The sequence below is a fragment of the Diabrotica virgifera genome, chromosome 3 (genome assembly GCF_917563875.1).
Source record: "Diabrotica virgifera virgifera chromosome 3, PGI_DIABVI_V3a".
NCBI classification, from domain to species: Eukaryota; Metazoa; Arthropoda; class Insecta; order Coleoptera; family Chrysomelidae; genus Diabrotica; species Diabrotica virgifera.
In genome coordinates this window covers 269,978,378-269,998,751 of record NC_065445.1, presented here as the reverse complement: position 1 = coordinate 269,998,751, position 20,374 = coordinate 269,978,378, and the positions used below count along the sequence as shown (strand labels likewise).

The 20,374-nt window shown below is 33.0% G+C and overlaps 1 protein-coding gene across 1 annotated transcript; it reads left to right on the top strand.

The window, feature by feature from the left end:
- The first annotated feature begins 94 nt into the window (after positions 1–94).
- LOC114328294 (myotrophin) lies at positions 95–18,057 on the top strand. The gene is made up of 3 exons (XM_028277116.2): positions 95–270; positions 329–439; positions 9,434–18,057. The coding sequence occupies exons 1-3, from the start codon at positions 199–201 to the stop codon at positions 9,605–9,607; spliced, it is 357 nt and encodes a 118-aa protein (XP_028132917.1). The 5' UTR covers positions 95–198; the 3' UTR covers positions 9,608–18,057.
- The last annotated feature ends 2,317 nt before the right edge of the window (positions 18,058–20,374 follow it).

The window sequence follows — 20,374 nt, the reverse complement described above, 5'->3', positions numbered from 1 at the left end:
TTTCAGGATCGATGAAGTGTTGTGGACGTCATTGTTCAGGGTCACTAAAGTGCAGTTGATAACCTGGTGCGCTGGCGCTACACAATTGTCACATGTCACTAATGTCAATGTCAAATGATATACGGTCGTCGATCTGTCATCAATTTGTAAAAAAAGGAGTAATTTTCACAGAAAAGAGATTTTACTGAATCAATCAAAATGAGTAGTGACTTTGTATGGGCCATAAAAAACGGAGATTTGGAACAAGTGAAGGACATTATCGAGAAAAAGGTGTGTTGGAATTATTTCGAATGTTCTTGTATAACTGTAATTACATCTTGTATTGTAGGCTGTAAATGTAAATGAAGAAGTGCAGGGACGTCCTCTTATTTTGTATGCTGCAGATTATGGTCAAGCAGATGTAATAGAATACCTTATATCCGCAGGGGCAGACGTAAATGTAAGAATATCTACAACCAAAAGTCTATGTAGCAATGTACAATGTAGTTTATATACATATTTACAAAAAATCATGAATTAATTACTATGAACAGCAATTATTTATCTGCAGGTAGTATTCTATGCCACTTATCAAGGATCTTTGATGAATGAACTCTATCATAAATTAATTAATTTACTTTATCATACTACTTAGGTACTTACAGTAAGGGGTAAATGTTTACATTAGTAAGGCTACTTGGATTAATCTGAAATTTGCACAGTATATTTTTGACTACTTTTTATTCACTTTACCTTCTATACATTTTTTCGCGCTGAGCTATAGTTTTTCTGTATTTTTTATTCAAAAAACTAATATTTTGAGGTCAATTTCAAATCGCCTCCGCCATTTTAATTGCTGTCAAGGAAGTATGTATGCCTACTGCCATAGCCACCTTTACTTAACAAGCCATGAAGAGAAAAAGGCAACATCGCAATTGATGACGTGCGTAGTCCGACTTTCGGACTACCGCTTTTGAAAACACAATTTTAAAGTAGAAATTCTGGTAAAATTTATAGTATTTTTTGAGTCGAACAAGAAAATATTATTAATTAGAAGTTTGTACAAAATAAAATTAAAAGTACTTCCTTGTAAGTAACGTTTATTATACAAAAAAAAAAACCAATAACAAGAATATACATGGGATTAATTTTTTTCGAATCCTAAGAAAACTAATGAGTATTTTTCAAAAATTTAAACGCAGAATGAAAGATTACGTTAGGACCGAGGGCCGAAAGTCCCTGAAAACTTCTATGTTTATTTTAATAAGTTACAGGGGCGAAAAATTAAGAAAATTTAGTGTGATTTTTAGTTTCAAATATGTCATTCAAAAACAACTTTTTATTCATTCTAAGGGACTTTCGGCCCTCGGTAATAAAGTAATCTTTCATTCAGCGTTTAAATTTTTCAAAAAGACTTATTAGTTTTCTCAGGATTCGAACAAAATGATATTGCATTTAAAATACACTGAAAATTTTGACAGGCGTCAAAATTTTGCATTTTGTTCCTTTCCCTGTAAAGTTTTTCGCACTTATTTAGAAACACCCTGAATTGATAAAGAACAAAAATCTAGTTGTTAAAGTAGCTAACTTTTTTTATTATCCAACATAAGCGAATTAATCAAAACAAAACAGAATGTTATTAAGAAAACCAGAGTCTATAGTTGGGTTTTAATATATTATTATTATTATACAAAAAAAACCAATAACAAGAATATGTGTAAAATACTTTATTTTAAATAAATAATATCTTATTTTAAATTATATACAAATATCGCTAGAAAAAACTATAACAACAATTTCTCACATGGTTTGATGTGAAGTGTTGGAGTTTAGAGTCGATAACTTTCTTTTTTTGTTATTCCCCTTAGCATTACTTTTCTTTTTATACTTTTTTGAAAATTCATCACTTTGATGGATGCTATTTTTGTTTTTTGTATAATTATTTAAAACAATATTACACATAATTTTTATAATAGCAGAATAAACTTTGAAGGCATTTTCCCCACATTCACACTCAAATTCAAAATTTAAATGAAAGCCTTCATGTTGTAAACTTTTCATTACCAAACATGAACAGCTTCAGGTGACAATTGTGCTGCAAAAATAATTTTTCAAGATTGGGACTAGTTATAGTCCCAATTTCAGGCTATAACATATTAAAAAAATCACTTGAATCGGCCAACAGGTTTAGTAAATATAAGACATCAAAAATGACAAAAATTTTAAGTGGACGCATTTCTATATGCACGTAAGTTTATATAAAAATATATTATACTATAAAATATATTATATAAAAATATATTATATTGAACTAAAATCATCTTAATACATACCTTTTAATATTCTTTATAATTTGGAGTACGAAATATTGTAAAATGTTTGAGTTTTTCTGTAAATACAGTGAATATTATTTAAAAACATTTAAAAATAAATGAGAACTGTCAGAATTAACCGGTCTACGCTTAGATGTTGCCAAGTTTCAACTTCATGGCTTGTAAAGTAAAGGTGGCTATGCTACTGCATACTTTTTAAAGCACTGTTGCCACATCTTTCAAAATTATTGTTTATGGCGAAATTACTAGTTCCATCCAGTACTAGAGACTTATAGCAAACGTAAAATAAAGGATCTTTTATTACAGGATACTTGTAATAAGCTATAAGTCTTATGATAATTTGCACATATATTTTGCTAATTTTAAAAAATCAATATATTATATTATATATTACACAGTACAATTTTCAAAGGAGGAAGACCTAACTCTTCGTCAAAACCTAACTTTCGGGTATTAGAGTGTAGAGTACCCCAGGAGTGTAATGCATTTATGCAGGTAGGCCAAGGGATTACCGGCCGAAATTACGCCCGCCGAATAAAAGATCCTTTATTTTACGTTTGCTAAAGTCTCTAGTACTGGAACTAGTAATTTTGCCATAAACAATAATTTTGAAAGATGTGGCAACAGTGCTTTAAAAGGTATGCAGTACGCATACGCACTTCCTTGACAGCAATTAAAATGGCGGAGGTGATTTGAAATTGACGTCAAAATATTAGTTTTTTGAATGAAAAATACAGAAAAACTATAGCTCAGCGCGAAAAAATGTATAGAAGGTAAAGTGAATAAAAAGTAGTCAAAAATATACTGTAGTCAAAAATATACTCAAATTTCAGATTAATCCAAGTAGCCTTACTAATGTAAACATTTACCCAGTAAGGATTTATCAGGGTTTTAATTATCAGTATTTCCTCTTCCTTTCCTTAGAGTAATAGACCCGTCTTTAATATTCATAGATTATATTGTTATCAGAAGTTAAAGGTTTAAGTCAATCTATACGGAAAACTTAGTACTTCCTGGATAGGTAAATTTGGTGCTTTAAACCAGCGTTTCCCAAACTTATTTTTCTGTGGCCCGGTTATTTTTGTGCTTATCCTTCGTGACCCACAATTTTTTTTGTATACCCTGGTATGCGTGTACAAGAAAACATATATTTAAATATTTATTATAGTTTTATATATTTTAATAAAGAATCATTAGCTCAAACAAAAATGTAATAAAACAAAATAAAAATCAAATAATTTATTAATGAGAAGTATGCAGTTGTTTCTGGTTAACTAAAAAATTCACGTTTGGAGGAAAAATATTAATATTATCCTCAGGTCCTTCCAAACTATTTCTATATGTATTTATTTTTAAGGAAAACCAGTCTTACCTATAGGTCGTAACAAAAGAAATTAGAAATTTTATCACTTCTTGCTAAAACTGGGTACTCCTGGCGGCAAGGCAGTCAATAATTTATCAGTGGTAATCATCTAAATCAGGAAGGAATGTCTCGGATTCTCTTTCCATTGTAAATGGATTCCTTATCCATACTTTGTTGCTGTGGATGGGGGAATATTCCTTCAGATTTGCCTCCAGAACAGGTGTTCCTGGAAAGCTACTGAAATCTCATCCTACAATAAATTCACGTTATACTCTTTTTGTAGTTCTGATAGCTTTTTAAAAGCTTTGTAATTTCCTGCTTGCGTGCGACGTGTCCTCAAATTAAGTTTTGTTGTTGCAGTTTCCCCCTTCTCTTGTACTCTAAATGCATTTACATTGCTACCTTGTAAAGTCATATTTACATTGTTCAAGAAGTCAAAAATATCACAAAGATAGCGGTGGCGTCAGTCAGAGCGCGGCCTTAAAATGCAAGATGTGAGACGGCGAGACAACGCGACCCAGCATTTTTCTTTCGTGGACCAGTACCGGGTCGCGACCCACCATTTGGGAAACGCTGCTTTAAACAGTACACAGGCGTTGGATGTTACACAATATGGCACTATTTATAATCTTCTTCTTCTTTTGGCATCATATTTTATTTTTATTTATTCATCATCATTTATTTATTTATTTTACGGGCAAGCCCAATTCTATAAAAATACATTACATTTTTTAATGAACATATATCACCTTCATTCAATTCATTAACATCGTCATTTCTCCGTGTGGGGTCTTCCTCTTGCACCTGGCCATATACTTTGCTCAGTATTTTTCTCTCGAATATCCTGAGCTTGAGCTTCATCTTTTTTTGTCATTACCCAGGTTTCACAACCATACTTAACTACAGATCTCATCAATGTTCTGTAGATAATCATTTCAGTTGTTTTGTGTAATAATTTCAATGTCATCAATCTTTTATTAGCATAGTATGTATGATTCCCATTGGAAATATCGCACCCTCAGTGCAAAACTCTTGTAAGTCAAAAATTTTATGAAAATGAAGTAATCATGGCATTTGCTTGTAAACATGCATATCTATCCCGTGTAAAACTTTATTAACTTTCAAATGCTCAACCGGCCAAATATAACTATCACACCGATATTAGCACACCAATAATAGCATGAAAATAAACAAAATTGCTGTTATCTCGAAACTTACTTATTTTGACTGAGGGTTTTGCACTGAGGGTGCGATATGTGCATTAGTTTCGCTACTTACGGAATTCTTCTAATTTCTAACAATTTATAATACATTGCATTATTATAAAAACATAACACTTCACAATGAAGAAAGTACAGATAATAGAAATGAAGAAGACATAGGTCACAATAATGAAGAATACATAGACTTAACAATGAATATGCAAAGCTACAATATGGAAGATCTAGCACCGTCCCTAAATGAAGATGAAATCATTATTAAAAATCTAAAAAACTACAAATCTTCGGCAAAAGTCATTAAGTCCAAAATATAAAATCTTAGAAAAGGAACATTTAGTGACTTCTGCCTGACAACAAAATGGTAATTTTGGACATGCATATTCAGTGACTTAGGCAACCATCTCTACATACTTTCTAGGACTTCGTTATTTCTGCCAGACTATGAAAATTGATATTGTGAATCGATCAGGACACTTAACTCAATTTTAACAGAATTGGTCTTAGTGAGTTTTGCTGAAATGGATGTTAAAATATAATAAATGCAAAATACACACTGTTAAAAAACAACTATTAAAAACATGGGAAAAGGAAGAACTACCAATGAAGTGGGAGCAGGCAGTACTATATCCTTTTTATGAAAAAGGAGATAAAGCAGAATGCCAGGAATAGTTACGTATACCTCAAAAACCTGCACTATGATAAAACTGAGCCATCAATGTTAATGTTACAAGTATGGAAAAGAAAGATACTTTTAGTATAGGATAGGATGTTCATGGAACCCCATGAACACAGTTAGAAGAAGTATTATAAAGAGCCTAATTGCAGTAGTAAGAACACAAAGACTTAGATGGTTAGGACATGTCCAAAGAATGACTTAAGTTATAATGCCAAAAATATTGTTAAGTGCTAAAATATATTAAGTGTATAGGTGATAAAAAGAGAAAAGAAAGGTCTAGGACCATATGGAGTCATGAAGTTAATGATGACCTGAGGTATCTCTAGGTAAGCAATTGCAAAGAATAAACAAGAATGGTAATAATTCGGCAGAATCCAATTACAATCGGGAGTACTATTATTATTTATAGGTAATTTATTGATATAATATGCTTTTGAATTTTATCAGGAGATAAGTTAGAATTACAATTGAGGGGAACATATGCTAAGGGGTACAAGTGATAAAATGATTCAATTGAGAAAAACGAAATCAAAGTTAAATTTACATACTTAGTAAATTCTACAGCAAATTGATCACTTAAGAACTTATTTTGAATTAATTTTATACCTTTTATTTATTTAATTGTAAAAGCTTTTGTAATGTTAGTATTTATTTTCATTCAAAATATTTGAAATTTGGAAAAAAACGTTCGCACTTTTACCAGTCTGCTTCAAATTTTGCACTTGATTCTCTTTGCCACTTAAGTACCTTACGAATTTCTTAAATTCTTAACCTAAAATAAAAGAAAAATTACACAAGAATTAAACATTTTTATTTAGCTTACTACATTTTGTGTTATTATTTCACTTATTTTGAATACTTTTTTAAGTGCTTTATTTGCAAAGATACTAAACAAATCACCAAAAATAATATCCAACACCTTAAAGGCAAAGGGATACATTTGAAGTTATACCTGTTTGCCGCAAACTGCTTTTAAATATTTCGTAAGTAGTCAAACTCGAACCTGCGATATGTCGCCACCAGTAGTTTAATTCACTTGTATCTCTTTCCCACCACATTTTTAATACTGTCTAGTATTATTTTGTGCACTTAACTCAGTTTACAATATTTTGTCACTTGTACCCCTTAGCATCTAATCCCCTCAATTACAACAGTTGTACCTCTCAATAATGAAGTTCAAAGGGGTCCTCTTCTTTTTAACAGCCAAACATTCAGTTCTGTATATCAAGGCTGGTCTTATGGCAGCTTTATTAAATGTTCCTTTCAGTTTTGTGGGAATCTTTCTGTCACACAACACACCATCCTTCCCTTCTTATCCTTCCTGCATCTTTTCAAATATATTTCCTCATTACCCTGTAATACCAATCCTAGGTATTTCAACCTATTACTTTTCACAATTCGTTTTACCATCCAAAGTTAACTTATTTGTAGCAGTAACCCCACCTTTAAGTGAACATTCTAGATATTCTGGTTTTTCCTACTACAGTAGACTCACGATTATCTGAGTCTAGGTTATCCGAGCCCCTCGGTTATATTTATTTATTAAACGCAACAGGCCTTGTAGGCCTAGGGCTAAAATGTTTACATTTCTGATTACATAAATAATATAATAAATAACTTAGTATAACTTACATAACTTATAAAACTTGTAAATTTTATTTAAATACACTTCAGTCTTTTTATACACTCCTTCACCACCTCTCTCCATCTCCTTCTGTCCAATGCTAGTTCTTTCCAGCTCTCAATGTTACTTTTCTTTAAGTCTTCATATACACTGTCCTTCCATCTTTTCCTTGGCCTGCCTTTCCTCCTCTTTTGTATTGGTCTTCGTGAGAGTACCATTTTTGGCATTCGTTTACTTCCCATTCTCTCTATGTGCCCCAAGTATCGTATTCTCTGTGCTTTGATCGTCGTCGTAATCGTTGGCTCTTGATATAGTTCTTCCAATTCTTTATTGGTTCTTCTTCTCCACTGACCTTCTATTTTCACACCTCCATATATTTCTCTTTGCATTGCCCCTCGGTTAACCGAGGCAAAAGTCATAACTGGTGAGTTACAACTTTCAACCTTGGCGCAACATCGCCGCCTCAAAAAGAGGAATGAAGCTTACGCAAAAATCAATAGACAGTACACTGTATTAGCTTTGTCATTAAACTATCCATAGTTATGGTTATTTACGTGTTTTTTTATCAATATAATCAATATCAGTGTTAACTGAGTTTTTAAAAATGAGTCCAATAGGTTATTTATAAAAACATTAAATAGAATAAGATCAAATCACGCACTAACCCCAGCATACAAACACGGCATAGGTATCAGTGATAATCCATATTGCGCCTGTGGTGGAATTGGAGATCTACAGCACCTCATATTGGAGTGTGGATGGTACAGACAAAATATTAAAATAATGTATGAAGAGTTAGTTGATCTAGTTGCCCTTTACCTATTAATTTAGATGAAATTATTTTTCAAATAATAAGCAAACGTTAAAATGTCTACAAATATGTAACGTCCTGTAAATTTAAATTTTAAATAGGCTTAGGTAATAAAATTAAAAACAATTGTAAACATATCACATAAAATTGAAAAATGTATCCATTAATATTATAACACACTGTAAATTTAGATTGTAAGTAGGCTTAGATGATTAAATTAATTGTTATTGTAATACAATACAAAAAACAAATAGTCTGGCTAATTGGCTAAGCCAAAGCTATTATAAAAAAAAATGAGTTTCCGTATTCGAGGTAGTCACGGTCCTAGTTACCTCGGATAATTGCGAGTCTACTGTACATTTAAATCTTTTTCTTCAAGATATTGTTTTCACTATTCCAGTCTTTGTTAACCCCGTACAGTATTTCTTAGTATCATCACTACATGCTCATTATAAATACAAAGGTACTAGTACACTTTAGAAGACCAAAAATAATCATTTTTTTCAAGAATTTTTTTTGTCAGAACCTTTAATAAAAATGAACATAAAGCTTTTTACATATTAATATCTAACTCTTAGAGAGTACAAAAAATATATCTTTTTTCAGTGATGCACGTACACTAATATTGTAGAGGGCGCAAAAGTCGAGGCCTCGAAAAATGATGGCGGACAGTTAATCTCAGGGTTGGGATATCTGAAACAAAAAAATCGTACTGTATTTGAAAGAGGAAGGTTTCTTACGTGACAATTTACCACAGTTTGACCAAAAAATAAAAAATAAATATTTTTTAACTAGGAAAACTGAAGAAAAACGGATTTTTTCACAACAATTTTTCAAATTTCCGTAAAATCGTTTTTTTTGCAGAATTTTTTACTAATGGTGATAAATTGTCACGTAAGAAACCTTCCTTTTTCAAATGCCGTACAATTTTTTTGTTTCAGATATCCCAATTTTGAGGTTAACTGTCCGCCATCGGAACTACTTTTTTTTTCTAGGCGTCGACTTTGGCGCCCTCTACAATATTAGTGTACGTGCATAAATGAAAAAAGATATATTTTTTGTATTCTCTAAGAGTTAGATATTAATACCTAAAAAGTTTTATATTAATTTTTAATAAAGGTACTGAGAAAAAAATCTTGAAAAAATGCTTATTTTTGGTCTTCTAAAGTGTACTAGTACCTTAAGCATCAGGGAATGTTACCCAGTAGTTTCCTATTATTTGATCCAACACTAATGAAAATAAACAAGGACTAAATCTCGATGCACTCTTACTTTTACACGAAATTTATCAGTCTCCCCACTACTATTAACACTAGTTGTTACTTCCTGATACATTCTTATGTAACTACTATTTGGCATTGATACATATCTTCCACAATCCATTACTTTTCTGTATTTTCTTTATTTTTAATGCTTTACCTTTTCAGACGAAAGACAAATTTGGCATCACAGCCATTTTGGCAGCAATATGGGAAGGCCACAAGGACTGCGTCAAATTGTTGTTAGACAAAGGAGCCAAAAAAGATGGAGTCGCTCCTGACGGTAAGACCTATCTGGAATCAACTGAGAACACAGAAATCAGGCAACTCTTATCGGCCTAAGATACGTCCTTGTTTTATCCAAAAATGATTAAGTCGAGCAATGTTAGTTTTTAATTTATTTCGTAGAAGTCTAGTGACTGAGTTAAAAAATGTTTTGTTATAGTTTTTTTATTTGCGTAACTGATTATTCTCACACTAAAGACTGGACAATTTGTGGATTTGTCAAAAATCTATGGTATAAAGAATTTTGTTTACGTTAGCCGATTTTCTCAATTAAAAATCAATTAGTGCATCTAATGTATACAATTCGTAGTTTTTTGTTGAGATAAACAGACATTCGATTAAGTTCACAGTATTTATCATGTTTAAGACTACAAGCAATGAAATTACAAATTTTTCATATCATACTAAGATCTCTTTGATTTGGAGCTCTTTTTGTTCTAATTATTTAAATTGGTGTTCAAAAAACATACCGTTGACCTCAAAAACATCTACTATTTGTAATGCCATGGACTTTTCCATAATTTCGAAATAATTGGTAGCAGTGAGACTGGCCGATAATTTTCTGAAAGATTTGATTCCCGTTTCTTAAACATTGGACAAATTATTGCTGTTTAAGGACCGATGTAAAAACGTATTCTTTGAACTGTAAACTGAATCCAATCTAGCTGAAAAAGATACCAGTTTAAATCCCTGTAAATGGACTGCTTCAATCTCCTCTTCCTTCAACCAATGTTCCGTTATACAAAAAACATCAATTTTCTTGTATTATAAGGAGTTGTTAGGGATTTTGGAGTGTGGGAGTCAGGATATATATGGGATTTTGCTCTTACTTGAATTTCAACTGTAAATAATGGAAAGCACCTCACACATTGGGGATGAATAATAACAGGCACAAACTTTACTGTGAGCGGTACAATTACCGAAAGAAGCAGAAACAAACTACATTATCAGAAACTAGATTACTAATAGTTCAATGGCTCATCACTGCTTGTAGTGTGAACTGGAACTATTAGTAATCTAGTTTCTGATAATGTAGTTTGTTTCTGTTTCTTTCGGTAATTATACCGCTCACAGTAAAGTTTGTGCCTATTATTATTCATCCCTGATGTGTGAGGTGCTTTCCATTATTTACAGTTGAAATTCAAGTACGAGCAAAACCCATATATATCCTGACTCACACACCCCAAAATCCCTAACAACTCCTTATACTGGTGCCCACCGTGGGGCGCCAGTTTGTAACAGAGTACGGGTTCGCGTGATAGATTATGGTCACCATGGGGCGATATTGAGCAATAACGAATCGCGGGGGGAAAAGGACTATGGGTAAAATGCACTAACTTTCGGTTCACACCACATAATATATTCCGTGATTAACAAAACATGAACAAACGCTATAGTTACTACAATAATAAAATAATAAAGAAATGTAACAATAGTTCAGAGTATTTTCCCACCAACCCGATTCGTGTGTCAGCATCTTCTCTCTCTTCTTCTCCCGCGCAGTTTCTGCGATTCATTCGATTCTTAAATAACAGCTCGGCCGGAGAAGCACAGAACCGGCTCGTTACAGTATGCAATAAGACTTCATTTACTACTTTATTCCGTAATGATTGCACATTTGCATGTAGAATCCTTTGGTTGACGTTTGAACAGTATGTGGGGTTTTAAGGGCATATCCCCCCCTCCTTCTGGAGATTCAGAAATTGGTTAACAGTAACCTCGTCAGGGCATATTTCTGAACATATAAACCTAGGTCGGTCAAATACCAAATGACAGGACTTCAGAAAGCCCACAATGTTTTCAGGTGTAATCTCTGGGTGGCCAATCCAGTAACAAAAATAAATGTCATTTTCACTTGAGTGGTTTAGAGGTCTCTTTGTTTGGCTTAGGTCATTGAACGCTGTGGAACTAGCTTTTTTAGCTTAATCAGGAATAAAAGCATTATGATGAAACGATTTGATTGATTCTGATACGAAATACCATCTTTTGAATGCCATTTACTATTCTAATAGGAAAATAGGCCGCAATTTAAGTTAAAAAAATGATTTTATTGACTTTTCGGCTTCCACTTGGGAGGTCGTTATTACAAAATAATAATGTTCATTATTATTTTGTATTTAGATAAGCCACTCCGAAGTGGAAGTCAAAACGTCAATAAAATCATTTTTTAACTTAAATTGTTACACAAATAAATAGCTTCAGAACAATATTTTGAATGTCAATCCACAAATTGGTCCGTTCTTTTTCGTCTTTGTAAACTATCAAAAGTTTACAAATTATTCGTATTATTAACAAATTAATCACATTTAATAAATTATATTTTCTGCACCTCTTCACTGATATATTGTTTTATTAACAGATTAGAAACAAAATAACACTTATTGCTTAATGAACAAAAATGACTGATTTTTTATTCGTGAGCTGCATTTTCCAGGTTTTAAAAACCGAAAACGTGAGGTTTTGGTTGTATTTTCTTTAAGTATTATTGCAGTCTCTGGAAAAAGCCTTATCTCAAGAAAATGTGTATTTGGGAAGACGAAGATAGCCACATAGTAACTTCAACATTTATTACTTCCATATGATTCATGTTCATGATTTAAGCCACATCCTAGCCAGAAATTTTTTAAATCATATGGCGTCTGAAATCCACAAGGAAAAAGGTTTTCCTGTAGCTGGCTGTATACCATATATGTATCACACAAAATAAGTAAAATCCCTTATAAAAGGTATATTTATTAAAATTACCTAAAAAGGACTACATCACAAAAGCAGAACTAAGTTTTCGATCTGATTACAGATCATCATCAATGCTGACATGCTAAGCCACCAAAATTGAAAATATTTGGGTAATAACCGTTAAACAGTCATTTAAACATTGACTATAATTATTATAATAAACATGGATGTATTAGATATCACATGAATTAAGCCCTGGGTACTATCTGACACGCTCTCTCTTGTCGTTTCCCCATTACTGTGGATCGTGATTTCTTCCAATATTTCTAACAATGTTTCTCCATTGGTCTCTATTTTCAGCTGCTCTAAGAGCTTCGCAGAATGAGTTTCCAGCTGAATGCTTTATTTGGTCAGACCATCTAGTTGGTGATCGTCCTCTTGATCTTTTCCCCGGAACGTTTCCAGAAACAATTAATCTCTCCAAACTGTCGTCACCTCTGCGAACCACGTGACCAAAGAATTGCAGAATTCGTTGCAGACATATTGTGGACAGCCTTTTTTTAATATTGAGTTGGTTTAGAATGGAAACGTTTGTCCTATGAGCTGTCCAAGGTATGCGTAGCATTCTTCTCCAGCACCACATCTCAAAGGCATCAATTTTTTGGCGCTCGTATGCGCGAAGAGTCCAAGTCTTTGCTCCGAATAGAAATATTGAGAATACAAGAGCATTCACCAGTCTCATCTTGATATTTTGAGAGACAGATCTGTCTTTCCAAACTTTAGTTACGCGACTCATCGCATTTTTTGCCATACCAATTCGTCTCCGAACTTCTGCTTCACAGTTACCATCGTTAGTTATACTAGACCCGAGATAGATAAAGGTGTTTACTATCTGGTATTCCTGTAACATGTTCCTGTAGTCCTGTAGTCAGTTGAATAGTGTCGAATGTCGACCACCATTATTTTTGTCTTAGCTTTATTGATTTTCAGACCAACTTTATTGCTTTCGTACTCAACTCTTCGCAGAAGATCAAACATTTCTTGCTCATTTGTCGCTATAAGTGTAGTGTCATCAGCAAATCTTAAATTGGAGATTTTCGTACCAGCTACTGTTACTCCACCGGCCCATCCTTCTACTAAAACCATCCTCATGCATGTTCACCATAAATGTTAAATAAGTCAGGTGACAACACGCATCCTTGTCTAACACCTCTCTCAGTCTTGAATTGGTATGAGAACTTCTGATCTATTCGTACTGTCGCTATATTAGACTGGTACAGATTTTTAATAAGTGTCACCAGGTGCATTGGTGCGCCCATTTCTATTAAAATTGACCACAGATTTATCCAGCTTACACAATCAAATGCCTTTTGGTAGTCAACGAAGCATATAATCATAGGTACTTAAAATTCTCTAGACTTTTCAATGAGTTGTCTCAGGTTCAGGATTTGTTCCCTTGTACCTTTACCCTTTACAAACCTCGCTTGTTCCTGAGGTATTTGGTAATGTAGATAAGTTTTTAATCTGTTTTGGATGATATGCAACAAGATTTTACTAGCATGTGTTATTAGTGACAGTATGCGGTAGTTTTCACATCTGGTAGTAGTTCCTTTTTTGTGTAGCGGGATATAAATTGAGGTACCTACACAAATCAGATGGCCATTTTCCTGAATTCCAAACAGCGACACAGATAGAATGGATGATATGTAATCCTTTGTCACCTAGTAACTGTAGTATTTCACATGGTATTGAATCAATGCCTGGGGATTTATTTCTTTTTAGTGATTTAATTGCATCTTTGACTTCAGCGAGTAAGACAGTAGGTTCTCTAGGGTAGAAGGCCACTGATTTTCTGCTGATACCTCGTTATTTTTATATAGCTCGCCACAGTAGCTTCGCCATGCCTCCAATATTTCATCAGTATCGGTCTTTAAATTACCTTCCTTATCTATTACAGACCATGTTTGAGGTTTAAATTCTCTGGTAAGGAGTTTGATCTTCTGGAATAAATCCCTCGGTTCATTTCGACAGCCATGTTCCTCTATCTCTCTGCATATTTGAGAGATGTAATCAGATTTATCTTTGCGGCACTGTTTTCTGATTTCTCTAGATAACGCTCTGTATTCATCGTTTGTTCCGTATCTAGTTTTATGTTCTTTTCTGCGTTGAATCACAGTCCACGTATTATCGGATATCCATGGCTTACGGTCAGTGGAAACCGCTGCCTCACAGTCTTTTGCAGCCTCGATTACCTGCTTATCTTTGAGATAGATCCAAGTGCTCTCAGGGTCACTATCTACTTGGTCTAAAGAAAGACCTTCTTCTAGGTTTTGTTGAAAGTCATTGATTTTTGTTGGATTTAGAGATATGACTTTTCTCTGGGGTCTTCTTTTGGGGACTTTATTCTGACACTCACTTGAGTTGAATTCGTTCCTCACATTTTGAACGGTTGTTGGCAACTCCGTTCAAAATATCATTATAGTCAATGTTTCCATGACTGTTTAAGTTCAAAGGGTTTTTACCCAAATATTTTCAATTTTGGTGGATTAGCATGTCAGCATTGATGATGATCTGTAATCAGATCGAAAACTAGTTCTGCTTTTGTGATGTAGCCCTTTTTAGGGAATTTTAATAAATATACCTATTATAAAGGATTTTACTCATTTTTTATATAGCGTCTGCTGATGAATGAGTTGTGGTATTTCTTGCGTAAATTGCCACATTTTGAGATACGGCCTTCTTCCAAGGTAGCTATCATTAAAAAAATTCTAGTTTATAGCTCTAAGCATTTTGTATAAGTTATTATTTATGAAAATATATCCAAACGACAAAACACTTTATTTTTAACCTCTCCTTGACCGTAGCTCATGTATTTTCCTGCGTTTTATGTTCTAGTGAATACTTAATGGTCTTTCTATATGTTTCTATATGTATTTAGAGTATATGTTGTATTTTATTGTCTTGTCCGAAATTTAAGACGCACAATGACCAAATAATTGTGCCAATGTGTAAACTTCGTAGATCTGGAGAAACTTTTATTTTTAAAAGGGGTACATCTCTATCCTTTGACCTTTCTGGAAATAAAACCAACATTTTTTTATTTTAATCTTTATAGTTTATGATTTAAAAGTGCTGACTTGTTTTTTTATTTTATTAAAAACATTAAACTGTATGTAGTGTCGTAAACATACTAATTGATAGATTGGCTTATATAACCCAGAAGCCTTTTCAACATAATTTTAAGAGAACTGACAGACATACTCTTCCATCCACCATGCCGAAAGACGAAAGGCACTCTACAATATGCAGTCACATTCCGTCTATTCGTCTAGGAAAAAATACCAACAAAAGTTGATGCAACTTTTAAAATTTTTAAAAATATTGAATTTTTAAAAATATTTAGATTCTCTCACAATAAAACACTGAAAAACGTTTGTTTTCTATACTTCCACAAAATTTATTACAACTATGTTATTACTACAGCTGTTTCGGCAAAGTGCCTTTCTCAAGTGATATATTTTACAATGTGTTTGCCTTTTTAAGTCTTTAACTGAAGAGGTTGAGGAGTGGGGAGCTATTTGTCTCGAGTTGGTCGTTCAGAATTATATCTGTATTTTTCAATTTATTAAGCCCATTATTATCAGATATATTTATGAACCAACTTGAAACAACAATTTCTAAACACCCCGTATTTAAACAGTTCTTATATTGGTGGAGATACGTGGATGACATACTAGTCTGCTTTACAGGAACTAACAGACAACTTGACCAATTTCTATCATAGATTAATTCACTTCATAGTAATATTGAGTTCACAATAGAAACAGAACAGAATAATTCCATAAACTTTCTAGACGTAACGATTACCAGACTACACAACAAACATAAGTTCTCCTTATATCATAAACCTACCCATACTGACACAACTATACACCCATCATCCCATCCTACACAACACAAATTAGCAGCCTACCATAGCATGATACATAGACTGACAGAAATTCCTATGACAAAAAATAACTTCGAGACAGAACTAAATATCATTAGACAAATAGCAGTAAACAATGGCTATAACGAACAAACAGTTAACAACATTTTAAACCAAAAACTCCATAAGAAAGCCTTGAAATTAGTGTATCCACCACCACAGAAAGAACCCAGTACCTTCTGCTCTCTCACATATACTGGCAAAATAACAACAAAAATAGCCAGATACATAAAAAAGAAAGGAATAACACCAGCTTTCAGAACTAACAACAACTTAAGCAAACATATTAAAAACAATAAAAGCCGAAAGAGAAAGCAACTACAGAGCGGTGTGTACAAACTAACTTGTGGTGACTGTCCGAAAACTTACATCGGTCAAACTGGCAGAACTTTTGACAAACGGATAGCAGAACACAAAAGGGCTTTCAACAATAGAAAAACAGACACTTCTACATACGCACTTCACCTTCTAGATCATAATCATTCTTTCAATGAAGAGTTTCAAATTCTACATATTCAAAATAAAGGCCTTAAGCTATCACTTTTAGAATCAATGGAAATTAATAAATTGAAAAATACAGATATAATTCTGAATGACAAACTCGAGACAAACAGCTCCCCACTCCTCAACCTCTTCAGTAAAAGACTTAAAAAGGCAAACACATTGTAAAATATATCACTTGAGAAAGTCACTTTGCCGAAACAGCTGTAGTAATAACATAGTTGTAATAAATTTTGTGGAAGTATAGAAAACAAACTTTTTTCAGTGTTTTATTGTGAGATAAAATGAACTTCCATCAAGTAACAGTCGAATCCATCAATCAAATATTTAGATTGTGGATACTTTAACAAACTAATATGACATAAAAGTTTGTATGCACCGTGGGCATTAATAGATGTGTATATCCTCGGGCGACTTACAAAAACTCAGGCCAGAGGCCCTCGTGGCAAGATAGTCGCTCTCAGTCATGAACATCTACTTAATGCCCTTGGTACACAAATAAACATTATTTTCTGCAAAATCAAATATGGTGCATAGGTAGGATTTGATCTCTAATTTTATAAAATGCAAAAATTTAATGATAAGCATTCCCAGTCCCACTCTTTCATATTTCAGAAGCAGTAGTAGTTTGTGGACTAAAGACGGTGCGGTGGTGAAGGGGAATCACATGAGCTCTCCCTGGTGTTGAAGGAACATAATTAAGTAAAATGTTCCCTCACTGCATATACCAAAAGATAAGTTGCGGAGCAAATCATCAACAACTCTACCTTATCAGTAAGTCTACGAGAAGTGCATGGTAAATTTAAGGTGGAATTACAAAAAAAATTATGTATGTCGTTGTACTCACTTTATAATGCTCAAAAAATTACGGGACCTGGATTTCAATGCATATTTTTTTATAATTCTCGTATCAAAGTTGCGCGTGAAGTGAAGCGTGTTGATGACAGTTGAGCGTTTGGGGTCGACCCCAAAAGATGGATATGTGCTTTATAATGCGTCTATATTCGTTGCTATAAGTATAGTATAAATTCCTGATTTCTCTGCCATTAATTTGAAATAATTTAAACTTTAAACCTTACAAGAATATGTTAAATTAATAAAGAGAAATAAATAATGGAGTCATCGAATAAAGCTGGAATTTTCCAGTGTTTGCCAAAAAGGTTAATATGTAGAGGTGTACCCATGAACCAAAGTGAAAAAATATCGCTTAATAACTGTGCTGTCCGTAGATTATATTTTAAAATATTTATATGATGAAAAGTGCTTGGTTGCTTAATGATTTTTTGGTTATTAGTAGGTTCAAAGGTGTAATATTTTTTTTATTAAAGACTTTTGTATAAAACATTGTTTTATTTTATGGGATTTAAGGGGACTATAACCTTCTACATTAAAAAAAATCGATTTTTATTTTTTTTGCGTAAAACCATTCTTTAGTAACATAGAAATACTGTTCTAAAATTTTATTTAAGAAATTCCAAACAAAGACCAAGTTACAGCTGTATTACCCGATCTAAAACTCGGTTGTATACACCAGCGAGCGCGACGCCTAACCTGTGCAGCTGCAACTCGACTGTTGGGTTCCAAAACATTGATATATTGAAATTTTTAACGAAAATTATTGTTTTGAAAAACGAAAAAACTGCCTGGGTCTGGTGCTCATTCAAAATTCCGTCGAAGTGAAGGAACTTAGAAATAAGCATAATATTAAAAGACAATTAAATAAATGTATGTAATCAGTAAAAACTGCAGAAATAAATTCTGAATTAAGTAGGTGTTTCATTCTTTAATAGAAGAAGTAGCGAGATATCAACAGAAGACAAAATTGTGAAAAAAGCTTAGACTGACTGTTTACAGCTTTTAGTGGACTGTCATGGTACCCAGTATGCACCAGGATTTGCTGATTAGAGGAAAAAAATAAATATGACCATTTTATTCAATAAAATTACAGCAAAAATACTTTAAAAGCGTTTTTCTCGAAATCACATGTTTCAAAACTGGGAGACGTTTTTCTCAAAATCTGTTACACCAATCTAGATAGGTATATTATGATATAATTTTTTTCAGAAAATACGTATTTATACTCACCGGCACGGAAAACGGGCACCCCACAAAATGAGTCATTTTTGATGGCTCGTATGACCTAAACCTAAACCTGTTGTCTGATTTAAGTGATTTTTTTAATATATTATAGCCTTGTTCTTTAACAATATCGCTATAATAATATTGTTGCTAGACAATTAAACCGTCATTGTATACCGGGTGTACGAATCAAACTGTGTTTTTTTTTTAAAGTTCGGAATACCCTGTAGAATATTCTAGCATTTATAAAATTCTGAAATTATAACCAAACTATAGCCTCAGGTTTTCTTAACATTCTGATTTTTGATTCATTCGCTTATGTGGGATTAAAAATGTTAGATACTTTAACAACTCGGCATGTTCTTTATCAATACGGGGAGTTTCTAAATAAGTGCGACAAACTTTAAGGGGTAATTCTACATGAAAAAATAATGACCGTTTGCTTCGTAAACTCGTAAACATATGTCCGCAAATGCTTCGTTTCCGAGATACGGGTTGTTGAATTTTTTCTTACAAACTGACGATTTATTTATTGCTCTAAAAGCGGTTGAGATATGCAAGTGAAATTTGGTAGATTTTAAGAGGTAGTTATTGCGCAGTTTTTGACGTACAATTAAAAATTTTACATTCAACATTGGCGTGCATACGGGTAACATTACCGGGTAGTATGACCCGCATGCACGCCAATGGTGAATATAGGGGAAAGGCGGGCAAAATGGGGTACCTAAGGTTTAAATTGGAATTAAAAAAAAATCTGTAACTTTTAAGGTCTTAAAATAAGACAAATATCATTGTTATAGTAGTAACTATTTATTAATATAATTTAAATTTAAAAAAGTTTTTTTTATTATATGAAAAAACAGAAACCAATTGCCCCATTATGCCCGTCGTATAGGGTAAAATGGGGTACCAAATTGAAAAATAGAAAAGCCTATTGACAAAATTCGCATACAAGTACTACTTCATCATCCTCATCTTATAGATCTGCACATGAATTTTTAGCCTATTTAAGGCAACTGGATCAGCTTATCCATCCTTCTGTGGAACTTGAATAAAAGTTTCCGCAGAACAAGTCAGTGTCACTATCTTCACCTTCTGAATCTGACTCTACTTTTTTAGTTTTATTCAATTGCGATAACTTACTCGTCTGTGATTTAGTTTGATCATCGGCTATCTTACTTGGTATGGTAAAAGGGTAAAGACTACCAATAGGTATGGTAAAAAGGGTACCCCATTTTACCCTAACTAGTGGTACCCCATTTTGCCCAAAGAGCAGATTTTGATATTATTACAAGTTTTTATTTTTTAACATAATTACAAACGAATACTCTATAACACATTCACTGTTAGTTGGAAGTAATGATATTAAATAATAAATTGTTTTAGTAATACTAACGATGGATTATTTTTCGGCCGATATTATAACTTGGTTAACCAAAAACGCACATGTACTCTTCACAACAATCGACTAACAGTTAATTATATCTGCTTTATGACAGAAGGCGTAAACAGGCGTCTATAATATAATTTCATTAACGTCGTAAAGATGGAGCGAGTAATATTGAAAAAAAAGGGTACCC